Below are 18,318 nucleotides of genomic sequence, written 5' to 3'. Positions count from 1 at the left end.
TGGTTGTCTGCAACCAAACGCAGCATTTCGGACCACATACTGTATCCTGTCTGCACCGACACATCTCGCCTTACGTGGTGTTGAAGGCGGCCCTAGAAGGGCATCTTCATTACACAACGCTGCACTCCATTACCTTGACGAACTCGAGTCCAAGATGATAGTGGGTCAGCGGGGTGCCATGAAAAGGACCACTTTTGAATGGTCGAGGCCAACTGGCACACATGCTTTTCAATAAGGAATACAGCCTACAGCTGCGGGCTATTTCACTATTGTGCACTTGGACTGTCTGTTGAGAACACGCACCAAGGACGCGGTATAAAAAGCTGACTGTTGTGCGTAATAACAATGGAAAAACAGCACAATCATGACATTTCCTTATATGGATTACTTATATGTGAGCGTTTAGGCCAGGGGTGTCCAAACTTTTTCCATCGAGGGCCGCACACTGAAAAATCAAAGCAAGCGGGGGCCATTTTTATTTTTATTTTATTTATTTTTTTAAACAATGCAATATATGTATAAAAAATATACATTTAGGCCTCCACTCAGGCTTGATCCCGGGGACCCCAAAGGGTTTAGGTTAAAAAATATATTAAAAATGTGTCATTTTTTTAGTATTATTATTATTATTATTCAAAGTTTAAATATCTAGATCAACATTAGGTCTATCTGTCAATATAACATTTTTTTTATTTTTTTAAGGTTTAAGTTGTATGCCCTTTTTATCAAAGAAAACTCAGTTTTTTTAAAGGAAAAAACACAAAATATGCAATATTTTCCCCCAATAAAAGTGGAACATTTCAGATTATATAATAATTGGAGCTCATAACATAACATCTTTGATTTTAATTTATTATTTTTTGAGCAATGACACTTAAAAAATTTATAATTATTGGGGATCTAAAAGGGTCCTGCTCAGTAAAGTGTTAAAAAATAAATAGTAATTTTAAAAAAAAAACTGTTAACACAATAGTCTCGAGATCAACTTCAGATCTATCCGTCAATTATAACTTTTATTGTTGTCTATTATGTTCCTTGTTGGTTCGTTTTAAGCCCTTCTTTAAAAAAAAACAGTTTTTTATATGGCAAACACAAAATATGCAACATTTTCCCCGAAAAATATCTCAAAGTGGAATATTAAATGTGACGTAATTGGAGCCTTGAATAGGTTAATAATTCATAATAAAATTGTTTTTGATTCTTTATTATTTTTTAAAGAAAGAAACAGCCTGCATGACAGCTTAGTGTTATTAGAGTCAACATAGCAACATTTTCTTGTCACCTGTTTGCTCTTTTATATAACTTTTTATGTTTTTTAATCGTATTTTTAGAATGTGCCGTGGGGCCGTTAAAAAATTACCTGCGGGCCGCAAATGGCCCCCGGGCCGCACTTTGGACACCCTTGGTTTAGGCGTTAATGTGACATACACACAGCATGTATGACTGAATTATGTGAAACCTTGTGTGTATTTTTAGTTCTTTAATTGTTTGTTGTGCGGTTAAGACCTCACTCGAAAAGGGTGGATCAAAGGCAGAATTTGATCAGGGTCCCTTAAGACTGTTTTTCAACCACTGTGCCGCGGCTGTGAGATACAGTCTGGTGTGCCGTGGGAGATTGTCTAATTTCACCTATTTGGGTTAATAATACTTTTTGCAAACCAGTAATTATAGTCTGCAAATGATGTGCTGTTGTTGAGTGTCGGTGCTGTCTAGAGCTCGGCAGAGTAACCGTGTAATACTCTTCCACATCAGTAGGTGGCAGCCGGTAGCTAATTGCTTTGTAGATGTCGGAAACAGCGGGAGGCAGGGTGCAGGTAAAAAGGTATCTAATGCTTAAACCAAAAATAAAGAAAAGGTGAGTGCCCCTAAGAAAAGTAATTGAAGCTTAGGGAAGGCTATGCAGAACGAAACTAAAACTGAACAGGCTGTAAAGTAAACAAAAACAGAATGCTGGACGACAGCAAAGACTTACTGTGGAGCAAAGACTTACTGTGGAGCAAAGACGGCGTCCACAATGTACATCCGAACATGACATGACAATCAACAATGTCCCCACAAAGAAGGATAAAAACAACTGAAATATTCTTGATTGCTAAAACAAAGCAGATGCGGGAAATATCGCTCAAAGGAAGACATGAAACTGCTACAGGAAAATACCAAAAAAAGGAGAAAAAGCCACTAAAATATGATGATTTCTGCTGGTGGTGTGCCTCCGGATTTTTTCAACGCAAAAAATGTGCCTGGGCTCAAAAAAAGGTTAAAAAACACTGCCTTAAAGGCCTACTGAAATGAAAATGTTTTATTTAAACGGGGATAGCAGATCCATTCTATGTGTCATACTTGATCATTTCGCGATATTGCCATAATTTTGCTGAAAGGATTTAGTAGAGAACAACGACGATAAAGTTTGCAACTTTTGGTCGCTGATTAAAAAAAAGCCTTGCCTGTACCGGAAGTAGCGTGACGTCACAGGAGGAAGGACTCCTCACAATTCCCCGTTGTTTACAATGGAGCGAGAGAGATTTGGACCGAGAAAGCGACGATTACCCCATTAATTTGAGCGAGGATGAAAGATTCGTGGATGAGGAACGTTATAGTGAAGGACTAGAGTGCAGTGCAGGGTGTATCTTTTTTCGCTCTGACCGTAACTTAGGTACAAGCTGGCTCATTGGATTCCACACTCTCTCCTTTTTCTATTGTGGATCACGGATTTGTATTTTAAACCACCTCGGATACTATATCCTCTTGAAAATGAGAGTCGAGAACGCGAAATGGACATTCACAGTGACTTTTCTCTCCGCGACAATACATTGGTGAAGCTCTTTAGCTACGGAGCTAACGTGATAGCATCAGGCTCAAATGCAGATAGAAACAAAATTTAAAAAAAACCTGACTGGAAGGATAGACAGAAGATCAACAATACTATTAAACCATGGACATGTAAATATACGGTTAATATTTTCCAACTTGGCGAAGCTTAACAATTGAAGCTAACTTAGCTACGGAGCGGCGGCGGGCGTTGTAGCTTTCGACGACACCCCGGCCGCCATCAGAGTCGGCAAAAAACATATATTTCCCCAAAGTTACGTACGTGACATGCACATAGCGACACGCACGTACGGGCAAGCGATCAAATGTTTGGAAGCTAAAATACTATATTAAAAGTAAGACATGAAGTCTTACTTTTAATTCCCATTATATTGATTACATTTAAAATGTTAATAAACGGTATCCAACATTTTACTTGACTTATGAGGTATCTTTAAATTGAATTTAATTAACTGAATTTATTAATTACAAATTATAATTATTATTAATTATAATTAATTATTTTATTTATTCACATTATATTGATTACATTTAAAATGTTAATAAATGGTATCCAACATTTTACTTGACTTATGAGATCTCTTTAAATTTAATTTAATTAATTGAATTTATTAATTATAAATTATAAATATTATTCATTAGAATTAATTAGTTTATTTATTCACATTATATTGATTACATTTAAAATGTTAATAAATGGTATCCAACATTTTACTTGACTTATGAGATATCGTTAAATTGAATTTAATTAATTGAATGTATTAATTATAAATTATAAGTATTATTAATTAGAATTAATTAGTTTATTTATTCACATTATATTGATTACATTTAAAATGTTAATAAACGGTATCCAACATTTTACTTGACTTATGAGATATCTTTCAATTGAATTTAATTATTTGAATTTATTAATTATAAATTATAATTATTATTAATTATAATTAATTATTTTATTTATTCACATTATACTGATTACATTTAAAATGTTAATAAACGGTATCCAACATTTTACTTGACTTATGAGATATCTTTAAATTGAATTTAATTATTTGAATTTATTAATTATAATTATTATTAATTATAATTAATTATTTTATTTATTCACATTATATTGATTACATGTAAAAATTGTTGCCAAAAGGCTATGAACTTTCCTACTATTTTTGATTTACTAACAAGCAAAAGTATTATGACATTTCCAATTACAACTAAGCATTATTTAGGATTTTTGATAGTGCTGTCAAACGATATTTTATAAAATCATAAATTACACTTTGAGAATTGCGGTGAATTAACTTTAAAGTAAATGTAATTACATGATATCCTTTGTTTTTATTTCTGATGCAGCTCTTGTATTGGGCCTCATAATGTAGCTAAAATAGGCTCCAGCACCCCCCTTCCACCCCAAAAGGGACAAGCGGTAAAAAAAATGGATGGATGGATAGATTGTACCTAATTAAATGGCCATTTTTTAAAAGAGTACATAAAAAAAACTATAATTTCTTAAAACTTGCATCTATTTAAGATGAAATAAGTAAGATGAAATATCTCAAAAAAGGGTGATATTTGCTTATTTTCTGTCTGATAAGATCATTCTTCTCACTAAGCAGATTTTATGTTAGAGTGTTTTACTTGTTTTAAGTGTTAAATGATCTCAGTAAGATATTACAGCTTGTTGCTGAGATTTGATGACCCATATTGAGTAAAACATGCTTGAAACTAGAATATCAACTGTTGCAAAGCTGTGTCATCAACACTCACAAGTATAAAACGACTTTTTTAAAGTAATCATTTCTTACTTCAAGCATGGAAAAAAAAAAAATCATGATGCCGAGCGCATATCATACATGCTTAGGCTGCTGCCCCCGCGACCCGACCTCGGATAAGCGAAAGAAGATGGATGGATGGATGGCATTTACTTAATATAAGAATATTTTTCAAAATATTGAGCAAAAAGGTCTCTTTCTTTTTTTTGTACTAAGAAAATTGCACTTGTTATTAGTGAGAATATACTTATTTTAAGCTATTTTTGGGTTCATTGAGGTTAGCTAATTTGACTTCTTTTGGAAAGCCGAATTTTCTTGTTCTATCGGCAGATAATTTTGCTTAGTTCCAATAAAATACCCCTCATTTTTGTAATTTTTTTTTCTTGTTTTTGAACACTGACTTTTTGCAGCGCACGAGTTGTGTTCTGGGTCCTGTCGGTACCTGAGACATCTGCGGCCTGAGGTTGATGGCCTTCAGGTCGAGGCTGCGGGCCCTCAGGTTGTTGAGCAGCTGACACAGCAGCACGCCGTCCCGCAGAGTTTGCGCCAGGTCGAAGACATGCGCCGAGTCCGCAGTGACCCGATGGTTGACCGGCAGCACCTTGCAGCCGATCAGCCACAGGGCGCACTGCCTCCAGTATTCCATGACGGTCCTGAAAACTAAATAACAAACAACAACAAAAAAGTTTATAGTCCAAAATGTGGTGTCCACAACATCATGCTGAGAGCTTTGGTGTCTGTAAAGGCAGCAGCAGCAGCGTTAATGCAGTGGGAGGAGGTGCACTTGCGCTCGATGTGGGTCAAAAGTGGGTAAAGCTTCCTGTGGCTGCTCAGTGCTTGGACTTCCCCCTTCTTCCTTTTGCTGACATTTCAACACGCACGGTCCTCCCTCTCGAATGTGCTCTTCATATCCATCACCAAATAGCTTTTCATTTGCACACTGCAAAAACAAGAAAAAAAATAGAAAAAAAAAAAAAATGAGGGGTGTTTTATTTGAACCAGCACTAGCTTTTAAGGACATGGGGGGGTCTTAGCCCCCAGGAGATGTACAGGATGCGAGCGACCGTAGCGCACGAGCACAAAACTTCACAAACGGCTAACAAAGACTTAGAAATAAATCATTGTTATTATTATTATTTCCGTGGGTTTATTTTCAATGTGTGTTCAGTACAACAACAAACATGGGTTTGCACAGTGACATTTTGTTTACAGCATCAACAAGAAACAATGACTTGCATGATCCTTCAAGATACACTGAAACACAATGAGAGTCATGGCATTAGCTTCTATGTTATTCATTCACAACATAGAGGCTAATGCCACCACTTTAGCTCACAATACAATAATTGTTTGTTCCCAAATATTTTGAAGTTGCACAGATTACATTTTGGGCACATATGTGACTAAAATGGTTGTAAATTCAAGCCCTGGAAATATTACTTAATTACTTGAATTAAAGGCCTACTAAAAGCCACTACTACCGACCACGCAGTCTGATAGTTTATATATCAATGATGAAATCTTAACATTATAACACATGCCAATACGGCCGGGTTAACTTATAAAGTGACATTTTAAATGTGCCGCTAAACTTCCGGTTCGAAACGCCTCTGAGGATGACGTATGCGCGTGACGTAGACCGGGGAACACGGGTATGCCTTCCACATTGAAGCCAATACGAAAAAGCTCTGTTTTCATTTCATAATTCCACAGTATTCTGGACATCTGTGTTCGTGAATCTGTTGCAATCATGTTCATTGCATTATGAAGAAGGAAGCTGAGCAAGCAAAGAAGAAAGTTGTCGGTGCGAAATGGACGTATTTTTCGAACGTAGTCAGCAACAACAGTACACAGCCGGCGCTTCTTTGTTTACATTCCCAAAAGATGCAGTCAAGATGGAAGAACTCGGATAACAGAGACTCTAACCAGGAGGACTTTTGACTTCGATACACAGACGCCTGTAGAGAACTGGGACAACACAGACTCTTACCAGGATTACTTTGATTTGGATGACAAAGACGCAGACGTGCTACCGTGAGTATGCAGCTTTGGCTTCTAAACATTTGATCGCTTGACCGTATGTGCGCAACTTTTTTTTGCGTATGTACGTAACTTTTTTAAAATATATAAGCTTTATGAACCTTGGGTTAGGTGAATGGTCTTTTGGGCTGAGTGATTGTGTGTGTTGATCAGGTGTTTGAATTGTATTGGCGTGTTCTATGGAGCTAGGAGCTAGCAGAGGAGCTAGGAGCTAGCATAACAAACACGCAGGTGTTTTTATGCAGGATTAATTTGTGGCATGTTAAATATAAGCCTGGTTGTGTTGTGGCTAATAGAGTATATATATGTCTTGTGTTTATTTACTGTTGTAGTCATTCCCAGCTGAATATCAGGTCACCCCCGGCTCTCACAGCATCTTCCCTATCTGAATAGCTTCAACTCCCCACTAGTCCTTCACTTGCACTTTACTCATCCACAAATCTTTCATCCTCGCTCAAATTAATGGGGAAATTGTCGCTTTCTCGGTCCGAATCTCTCTCACTTCATGCGGCCATCATTGTAAACAATAGGGAACTTTGCGTATATGTTCAACTGACTACGTCACGCTACTTCCGGTAGGGGCAAGCCTTTTTTTTATCAGATACCAAAAGTTGCAATCTTTATCGTCGTTGTTCTCTACTAAATCCTTTCAGCAAAAATATGGCAATATCGCGAAATGATCAAGTATGACACATAGAATAGATCTGCTATCCCCGTTTAAATAAAAAAAAATCATTTCAGTAGGCCTTTAAAGTAATATCTGGATCGGGATAATTTGGCTTGTATATAATATATTTATATATATCTATATTATGGCAAGCCGTTAAGGAAATTAAATATATATGGAAGTCTGAATAGAAATGAGAAACATTTATATATACTGTAAATAAGAAAGACTTAGTCTGCTGATCTGAAAAAGAGCCAAAGCTGTCAAAGAGCTGAGGGACCATCTTCAAAGTGCAATGCTGAAACAAATAATGCAAACAATAAAATGTAACTTCCAGGGCTTGAGATTAACGTAGTCCCGTCGTCCCGGGGACGGTAAAAAAAAATGCACGGGATTAAATTAAAAAATGTAACCATTTTTTTTCTTTTTATGTATTTATTCATTTTACATTTTATATTAAATGTCTTGGTTTTTCCACCCTCTGAAAATCCTATGAAATGTTTAACAAGCCATCCTGTAATAATACAACAGCTATTAATGTAACAATACAATAAAATAAATATATTTAATGATGTTTTTTTCATTATTTTAACAATAGGCTAATGTATATTACTTTATATAGATTCTACAAGAAACACAAAACTTAAAAACTAAATTATTTACAATTGCAGACACAATGTTCTTGTTCTGCAGTGCTGTGTGCTAATGTGCTTAGTACACCTGCAGGACCGCAAGCAAGGTCGCAGAGAAAATGCGGACTAGATTTTGAGTGATGTGGGCGTTTTCTATATGAACAAGTGGAATGGATTGGATACCGACGCACTAAAGGGGCTCTCTACCTTACGCTATGAAGTGAGGGGAAACTGAGTGAATAATGACAGGTTATATGGTTATTTATTTAAACTCATATTCGGGCCACTTTATAATGAATATGTCGCCATGTATTTGTAAAAAAAATATATATATTTTTATTTTAATTTTTTATTTTTATTTTTTTAACACCAGATTATTAGGGGGGCTTAAGAACATTTTAGGGGGGCTTTAGCCCCCCTAAAATAGGCCTAACAACGCCAATGATTTGAACTAAGCAAGATTATCTGCCAATAGAACAAGAAAATGTGTCTTGTCAAGACTTTCCAAAACAAGTAAAATGAGCTAACCTCAATGAACCCAAAAATACTAGAGATGTCCGATATTATCGGCCGATAAATGCTTTAAAATGTAATATCGGAAATTATCGGTATCGGTTTTTTTTTATTATCGGGTTGTTGTTTTTTTATTAAATAAACATAAAAAACACAAGATACACTTACAATTAGTGCACCAAACCCAAAAAACCTCCCTCCCCCATTTACACTCATTCACACAAAAGGGTTGTTTCTTTCTGTTATTAATATTCTGGTTCCTACATTATATATCAATATATATCAATACAGTCTGCAAGGAATACAGTCCGTAAGCACACATGATTGTGCGTGCTGCTGGTCCACTAATAGTACTAACCTTTAACAGTTAATTTGACTCATTTTCATTCATTACTAGTTTCTATGTAACTGTTTTTATATTGTTTTACTTTCTTTTTTACTCAAGAAAATGTTTCTAATTTATTTACACTACCGTTCAAAAGTTTGGGGTCACATTGAAATGTCCTTATTTTTGAAGGAAAAGCACTTTAAACTAGTCTTAACTTTAAAGAAATACACTCCATACATTGCTAATGTGGTAAATGACTATTCTAGCTGCAAATGTCTGGTTTTTGGTGCAATATCTACATAGGTGTATAGAGGCCCATTTCCAGCAACTATCACTCCAGTGTTCTAATGGTACAATGTGTTTGCTCATTGGCTCAGAAGGCTAATTGATGATTAGAAAACCCTTGTGCAATCATGTTCACACATCTGAAAACAGTTTAGCTCGTTACAGAAGCTACAAAACTGACCTTCCTTTGAGCAGATTGAGTTTCTGGAGCATCACATTTGTGGGGTCAATTAAACGCTCAAAATGGCCAGAAAAAGAGAACTTTCATCTGAAACTCGACAGTCTATTCTTGTTCTTAGAAATGAAGGCTATTCCACAAAATTGTTTGGGTGACCCCAAACTTTTGAACGGTAGTGTATCTTATTTTTTTTATTTTTTTTTAAAAGGACCTTATCTTCACCATACCTGGTTGTCCAAAATAGGCATAATACTGTGTTAATTCCACGACTGTATATATCGGTATCGGTAATTAAGAGCTGGACAATATCGGAATATCGGATATCGGCAAAAAGCCATTATCGGACATCCCTAAAAAATACCTTAAAATAAGTATATTCTCACTAATAACAAGTGCACTTTTCTTGGTAGTAAAAAAAGAGACCTTTTTGCTCAATATGTTGAAGAATATTCTTAAATGAAGTAAATGCTAGTGCCATTATCTTGACATAATGATATGCATACATCATGATTTTTTATTTCATGCTTAAATAAGAAATGATTACTTTAAAAAAGTAGTTTTATACTTGTGAGTGTTGATGACACAGCTTTGCAACAGTTGATATTCTAGTTTCAAGCATGTTTTACTCAATATAGCTCATCAAATCTCAGCAACAAGCTGTAATATCTTACTGAGATCATTTAGGACCAAAACCCTTAAAACAAGTAAAACACTCTAACATAAAATCTGCTTAGTGAGAAGAATCATCTTATCAGACAGAAAATAAGCAAATATCACCCTTATTTGAGATATTTCATCTTACTTAGATTTCAGTTTTTGCAGTGCAATTGTATTATTATTATCATGACTATTGAGGTGTCCCCACTACAATATTGACATTGGTATGATATCAGCAAAAAACAAGTATCAGATAACATGGCTTGGCATGTACAAAACCCAAAACCAGTGAAGTTGGCACGTTGTGTAAATGGTAAATAACAACAGAATACAATGATTTGCAAATCCTTTTCAACCTACCTGTATTTTTCGGAATTATAAATCGCAGTTTTTTCCGTAGTTTGGCCGGGGGTGCGACTTATACTCTGGAGCGACTTATGTGTGAAATTATTAACACATTACAGTAAAATATCAAAATAATATTATTTAGAAGCAACACCGAGGAAGAAAATTTCATGGGATTTAGCGATTAGGAGTGACAAATTGTTTGGTAAACGTATAGCATGTTCTATATGTATACATATATATACAATATATATATATATATATATATATATATATATATATATATATATATATATATATATATATATATATATATATATATATAGGGCTCAAATATACCTTCAAACGAGGCATAATGATGCAATATGTACATACAGCTAGCCTACTAAATAGCATGTTAGCTTCGATTAGCTTGCAGTCATGCAGTGATCAAATATGCCTGATAAGCACTCCAACAAGTCAATGACATCAACAAAGCCCACCTTTGTGCCTTCACGCACAGCATACAATGTTTGGTGGACAAACTGAGACAAAGGCGTGGTGGCATAAAGCACGTCTTTCTGTGGCAGCATCGGAGAAGGTCGGGCATGTAAACAAACTACGCTGAGTTCAAGGACCGGCAAAATTAGTACGACAAAACGGCGCTGGCCAAATACTCTCATCAGTGAAACATACCGTATTTTTCGGACTATAAGTCGCAGTTTTTTTCATAGTTTGTCCGGGGGTGCGACTTATACTCAGGAGCGACTTATGTGTGAAATTATTAACACATTAACCGTAAAATATCAAATAATATTATTTAGCTCATTCACGTAAGAGACTAGACGTATAAGATTTCATGGGATTTAGCGATTAGGAGTGACAGATTGTTTGGTAAACGTATAGCATGTTCTATATGTTATAGTTATTTGAATGACTCTTACCATAATATGTTACGTTAACATACCAGGCACCTTCTCAGTTGGTTATTTATGCCTCATATAACGTACACTTATTCAGCCTGTTGTTCACTATTCTTTATTTATTTTAAATTGCCTTTCAAATGTCTATTCTTGGTGTTGGCTTTTATCTAATACATTTCCCCAAAAAATGCGACTTATACTCCAGTGCGACTTATATATGTTTTTTTCCTTCTTTATTATGCATTTTCGGCCGGTGCGACTTATACTCCGTAGCGACTTATACTCCGAAAAATACGGTATATTCAATTGAATAGACTGCAAAGACAAGATATTTAACGTTCGAACTGGAAAACCTTGTTATTTTTTGCAAATATTAGCTCTTTTGGAATTTGATGCCTGCAACGTGTTTCAAAAAAGCTGGCACAGGTGGCAAAAAAGACTGATAAAGTTGAGGAATGCTCATCAAACACTTATTTGGAACATCCCCCAGGTGAACAGGCTAATTGGGAACAGGTGGGTGCCATGATTGGGTATAAAAGCAGCTTCCATGAAATGCTCAGTCATTCACAAACAAGGATGGGGCGAGGGTCACCACTTTGTCAACAAATGCGTGAGCAAATTGTCGAACAGTTTAAGAACAACATTTCTCAACCAGCTATTGCAAGGAATTTAGGGATTTCACCATCCACGCTCCGTAATATCATCAAAAGGTTCAGAGAATCTGGAGAAATCACTGCACGTAAGCCATGATATTACGGACCTTCGATCCCTCAGGCGGTACTGCATTAAAAAGCGACATCAGTGTGTAAAGGATATCACCACATGGACTCAGGAACACTTCAGAAAACCAATATCAGTAACTACAGTTTGTCGCTACATCTGTAAGTGCAAGTTAAAATTCTACAGTGGCCTAGTGGTTAGAGTGTCCGCCCTGAGGTGGGTAGGTTGTGAGTTCAAACCCCGGGCCGAGTCATACCAAAGACTATGAAAATGGGAGCCATTACCTCCCTGCTTGACACTCAGCATCAAGGGTTGGAATGGGGGGTTAAATCACCAAAAATTTTAATTTACTTATCTTATTTTATTTTATTTTTTTAAAAAGGACCTTATCTTCTTATCATATATTGTGTGGTTGCCATATGAAAACATCAAAGTTTTATTTGACAAAAGAGCATAAAACAAACAAAATAATAGTTCAAACGTAAAATGGACAGATATATCTGAAGTTGATCTCGTAATTTAAGTGTTAAAAGTAAAAAAATAATAATAAAAATGTATCACTTTATGAGTGGGGGGCCTTTAACAGTTAATTTTACTAATTTTCATTAATTACTAGCTTCTATGTAACTGTTTTTATATTGTTTTACTTTCTTTTTTACTCAAGAAAATGTTTTTGATTTACTTATCTTATTTTATTTTTTATTTTTTAAAAAGGACCTTATCTTCTTATCATATATTGTGTGGTTGCCATATAAAAACATCAAAGTTTTATTTGACAAAAGAGCATAAAACAAACAAAATAATAGTTCAGACGTAAAATCGACAGATATATCTGAAGTTGATCTCGTAATTTAAGTGTTAAAAGTTTTTTAAAAAATAATAAAAATGTATCACTTTATGAGTGGGGGACCTTTTGGATCCCAAATATATTTAGTAGGATTTTATTTAACTTTTCACTGTGATTACTCAAAAATATTAAAGAATTAAAATCAATGGTGTCCTGCATTATTGATCTTTTAGGGCTCTAATTACTAAATACTGCATATTTCACTTTTGCTATAAAAAACAAAGTTGTCTTTGACAGAAAAGGCATAAAACCTTCTTTTTTTTTTTTTTTTACTTTATATCAACCCAAAGTTGATATAGAGATTTACTGTAAGCGTTAAATAAAAAATAATAATAATTTGACTTATTTTTAACATTTTAATGACTGAGACCCTTTATGGTCCCCGGGAGCCCTAAATGTTAAAAAAAAAAAAAAAATCCACATATTTTGTTGAGGTTTGAAAATGAAAAATATCAAAATGGCCCCCGCATGCTTAAATTTTTCCGTGTGCGGCCCTCAGTGGAAAAAGTTTGGACACCCCTGATATAAGGGTTTGTGTCGCTGATGTTTATATAGAACAGCTACCAAGAAAAAAGGTGGGAAATGCCAACTTTACTGGTGGAGTAAAATACTCTCTTAATAAAATGGAGGTCGGCATGCATGTAAAAAAAAAAGAAGGAAAAAAAAAGAAAAGAAAAAGAAAGTCCAATGCTCATTTGTTTTTGTTTTTTATTCTCCATTGTTTTTCATTTTGTTATAATGGCTGTTAAGGCTATAGCACTGTATTGGATCAGGCTTGCTCTTGTTTTTATGCATATTTGAAATAAAAATATATCAATCAATCAATCAATTGACATGTAGACCTGCCAATCAGTGTCAAGCAAGCTGTAGACCAGGGGTCACCAACCTTTTTGAAACCAAGAGCTACTTCTTGGGTACTGATTAATGCGAAGGGCTACCAGTTTGATACACACTTAAATAAATTGCCAGAAATAGCCAATTTGCTCAATTTACCTTTAACTCTATGTTATTATTAATAATTAATGATATTTACACTTAATTGAACGGTTTAAAAGAGGAGAAAACCTGAAAAAAAGGACAATTAAATTTTGAAACATAGTTTATCTTCAATTTCGACTCTTTAAAATTCAAAGTTCAACCGAAAAAAAGAAGAGAAAAAATTAAAAAAATAATTTATGGAACATCATTAGTAATTTTTCCTGATCAAGATTAATTTTAGAATTTTGATGACATGTTTTAAATAGGTTAAAATCCAATCTGCACTTTGTTAGAATATATAACAAATTGGACCAAGCTATATTTCTAACAAAGACAAATCATTATTTCTTCTAGATTTTCCAGAACAAAAATTTTAAAAGAAATTCAAAAGACTTTGAAATAAGATTTAAATTTGATTCTACAGATTTTCTAGGTTTGCCAGAATAATTTTTTTGAATTTTAATCATAATAGGTTTGAAGAAATATTTCACAAATATTCTTCGTCGAAAAAACAGAAGCTAAAATGAAGAATTAAATTAAAATGTATTTATTATTCTTTACAATAAAAAAAATAAATTTACTTGAACATTGATTTAAATTGTCAGGAAAGAAGAGGAAGGAATTTAAAAGGTAAAAAGGTATATGTGTTTAAAAATCCTAAAATCATTTTTAAGGTTGTATTTTTTCTCTAAAATTGTCTTTCTGAAAGTTATAAGAAGCAAAGTAAAAAAAAAAAAAAGAATTTATATAAACAAGTGAAGACCAAGTCTTTAAAATATTTTCTTGGATTTTCAAATTCTATTTGAGTTTTGTCTCTCTTAGAATTAAAAATGTCGGGCAAAGTGAGACCAGCTTGCTAGTAAATAAATAACATTTAAAAAATAGAGGCAGCTCACTGGTAAGTGCTGCTATTTGAGCTATTTTTAGAACAGGCCGGCGGGCTACTCATCTGGTCCTTACGGGCTACCTGGTGCCCGCGGGCACCACGTTGGTGACCCCTGCTGTAGACCGACCAATGGCAGTCAAGAAGATGTGAGTCATTGAAGTCCATTATAGTGAACTGACTGAACATGTAATTGTTACAACTTATAAACAAACACAGCTAATCCACGTCATGTTTCGCATTTTACTTCATGTCCAGTAAGCAACGAAAGAAAGAAAAGAAGCAAGAAGGGCAATCATCCTCCTTCAAGTGGGATGATTAAGACCTTCTTATAAACACAGGAAGGAAGCTGAGGTATCCCATCTTGTTTCGCACCAGATGAGACCACCACATTTTGTAGCATCACTGAACTGGAATTACTGATACCAGTATTTGTTGGTACTTGTACTAAGAGAATTTGTCCTCTCTAAAACAAATGAGTGATATCATAACTGTTTTATAGTTAGTGGATGGTTAGTGACAGTACACCAGGGACAGTATCACATCTGTGCATCTAACTATCTCGCTGTCAAAATGTGTAGTGTATAACTTTCATTTGTTCCTGCACAATGTAAATAAATGAAGTTATTTCAAGTATAAGATCATTAAACATTAGTTGACTATTCATCACTGACATATTTCTTTCAATAGTTTAATGTTTTGTTTAATGAATTGAAAAACTTATTCGGGTGTTACCATTTAGTTACCATTTACTGTGATTGATTAATTGAAACTTGTATTAGTAGATTGCACAGTACAGTACATATTCCGTACAATTGACCACTAAATGGCAACACCCGAATACATTTTTCAACTTGTTTAAGTCGGGGTCCACTTAAATTGATTCATGATACAGATATATACTATCTAGGGATGTCCGATAATGGCTTTATGCCAATATCCGATATTCCGATATTGTCCAACTCTTTAATTACCGATACCGATATATACAGTCGTGGAATTAACACATTATTATGCCTAATTTGGACAACCAGGTGTGGTGAAGATAAGGTCCTTTTTAAAAAATAATAATAAAATAAAATAAGATAAATAAATTAAAAACATTTTCTTGAATAAAAAAGAAAGTAAAACAATATAAAAACAGTGACATAGAAACTAGTAATAAATGAAAATGAGTAAAATTAACTGTTAAAGGTTAGTACTATTAGTTGACCAGCAGCACGCACAATCATGTGTGCTTACGGACTGTATTCCTTGCAGACTGTATTGATATATATTGATATATAATGTAGGAACCAGAATATTAATAACAGAAAGAAACAACCCTTTTGTGTGAATGAGTGTGAATGGAGGAGGTTTTTTGAGTTGGTGCACTAATTGTAAGTGTATTTTGTGTTTTTTATGTTGATTTAATAAAAAATAAAAATAAAATTAAAAAAAACGATACCGATAATAAAACATTTTTTAAAAACGATACCGATATTTTCCGATATTACATTTTAAAGCATTTATCGACATCTCTACTTTGTATAGTTCAAGGGAATGTCCGGCGGGCCAGATTGAAAAGCTTAACTCATAGCTCGGTTGGTAGAGTGGCCGTGCCAGCAACTTCAGGGTTCCAGGTTCGATTCCTGCTTCCGCCATACTAGTCACTGCCGTTGTGTCCTTGGGCAAGACACTTTACCCACCTGTTCCCAGTGCCACCCACACTGGTTTAAATGTAACTTAGATGTTGGGTTGCACTATGTAAAGCGCTTTGAGTCACTAGAGAAAAGCGCTATATAAGTATAATTCACTTCACACTTCACTTAACTGGCCACATGTGGCCCAGGTCTGTTATAGGGTAATGTTTATGTTTGTTACACCAAGTCATGAGCGTAACACTAAGCTTCATCACTTTGACTTGTAATATCTCTAATTCTGGTGGTGTTTTATACTTTTTTCTTTTTGGAACATGTACTATACATATAATACAATAAAGTCCCATATAAAATTATGTTTGTAGCAATACTTTAATTTTGCCTTTGAAAGTAACACTCCAATGTCCATTAGTGGAGCTGTACACTACTACTTCCGGAGTTGAAAGCAACACTATGACGTCACCAGAACCAAAACAGGAGCTCAACTGTCAAAGGCGCAATTAATAGTTCAGTTTGTAAACAATCTCATTAAATTGTGACAATGTGGTCAGTGTAACGGTAGGATGTGTATGGAATAAAGACTAAACAAAGACAGTGAAGTATCTTATTGTATTCTGTGCTGCTACTTCCGGGTTTAAAAAAAAAAAGGATTACTCCCTATATGTGTACATGTATGTATGTATATATATATGTATATGTATGTGTGTATATATATATATATATATATATATATATATATATATATATATATATATATATGTTTATATTTTATTTTATTTCTGATTATTATTATTATTATTAATGTATTATTATTTCCTTTTTTTGGGGTTTTTTCTGTTTATTTAATCGATGTATATGTAGATATTACTTTGTTTTTTTGTTGTTTCTTTCTTTTTTGAGGGGGGAGGTGGGTGATATGGATGGGATGTAAACAAAAATATTTTGACATTTAGGGCAGACAATAGATATATGATTTATGTGAATATGATGTAATGGCTAGGAATGTCTGATGCTGGATGTCAATTTTAAAAAAAAGAAAAAATATATATATTTTAAAAAAAAGAACAGTCAAGCAGGAAAACCTTAATTTTGTTCAATATTTTTAACTCTTTGTATTTTAATCAATAATTGAGAAAAAAGACAAAAAGACAAAAGAGGAACCAAAAAAAAAACTTAAATTACTAGAATGGTGCTACTAATTCTACTACTTCCGGAGTTGAGAGCAACACTATGACGTCACCGGAAGCTTACGGCACACAAAACGGGAGCTCAACTGTCAAAGGCGCAATTAATAGTTCAGTTTGTAAACAATCTCATTAAATTGTGACAATGTGGTCAGTGTAACGGTAGGGTGTGTATGGAATGAAGACTAAACAAAGACAGTGAAGTATCTTATTGTATTCTGTGCTGCTACTTCCAGGTTTAAAAAAATAAATAAAAAAAGGGATTATATATATATATATATATATATATATATATATATATATATATATATATATATATATATATATATATATATATATATATATATATATATATATATATCTGTTTATTTTTTTCTGATTATTATTATTATTAATGTATTATTATTTCCTTTTTTTGGGTTTTTTTCTGTTTATTTAATCAATGTATATGTAGATATTACTTGTTTTTTTTGTTGTTTCTTTCTTTTTTGAGGGGGGAGGTGGGTGATATGGATGGGATATAAACAAAAATATTTTGACATTTAGGGCAGACAATAGATATATGATTTATGTGAATATGATGTAATGGCTAGGAATGTCTGATGCTGGATGTCAATTAAAAAAAAAAGAAAAAATATATATAATTTTTTTTAAAAAAAGAACAGTCAAGCAGGAAAACCTTAATTTCGTTCAATATTTGTAACTCTTTGTATTTTAATCAATAATTGAGAAAAAAAAAAAGACAAAAGAGGAACCAAAAAAAAAATCTTAAATTACTAGAATAGTGCTACTATTTCTACTACTTCCGGAGTTGAGAGCAACACTATGACGTCACCGGAAGCTTACGGCACACAAAACAGGAGCTCAACTGTCAAAGGCGCAATTAATAGTTCAGTTTGTAAACAATCTCATTAAATTGTG

The 18,318-nt window shown here is 33.9% G+C and overlaps 1 protein-coding gene across 2 annotated transcripts in view; it reads right to left on the bottom strand.

Moving 5' to 3' along the window:
• Nucleotides 1-5,533, bottom strand: part of LOC133631550 (guanine nucleotide exchange factor VAV3-like) — a 147,367-nt gene extending 141,834 nt beyond the window's left edge. For both annotated transcript variants that reach the window (XM_062023855.1, XM_062023856.1), the window contains exon 1: nucleotides 5,041-5,533. In XM_062023855.1, the coding sequence (XP_061879839.1) occupies nucleotides 5,041-5,244 (204 nt within the window). In that variant the 5' untranslated portion in view covers nucleotides 5,245-5,533. The remainder of the gene's footprint in view (nucleotides 1-5,040) is intronic.
• Nucleotides 5,534-18,318: the final 12,785 nt, after the last annotated feature.

The sequence above is a fragment of the Entelurus aequoreus genome, linkage group LG16 (genome assembly GCF_033978785.1).
Source record: "Entelurus aequoreus isolate RoL-2023_Sb linkage group LG16, RoL_Eaeq_v1.1, whole genome shotgun sequence".
Taxonomy (NCBI): Eukaryota; Metazoa; Chordata; class Actinopteri; order Syngnathiformes; family Syngnathidae; genus Entelurus; species Entelurus aequoreus.
This window is presented reverse-complemented; position numbering and strand designations above follow the sequence as displayed.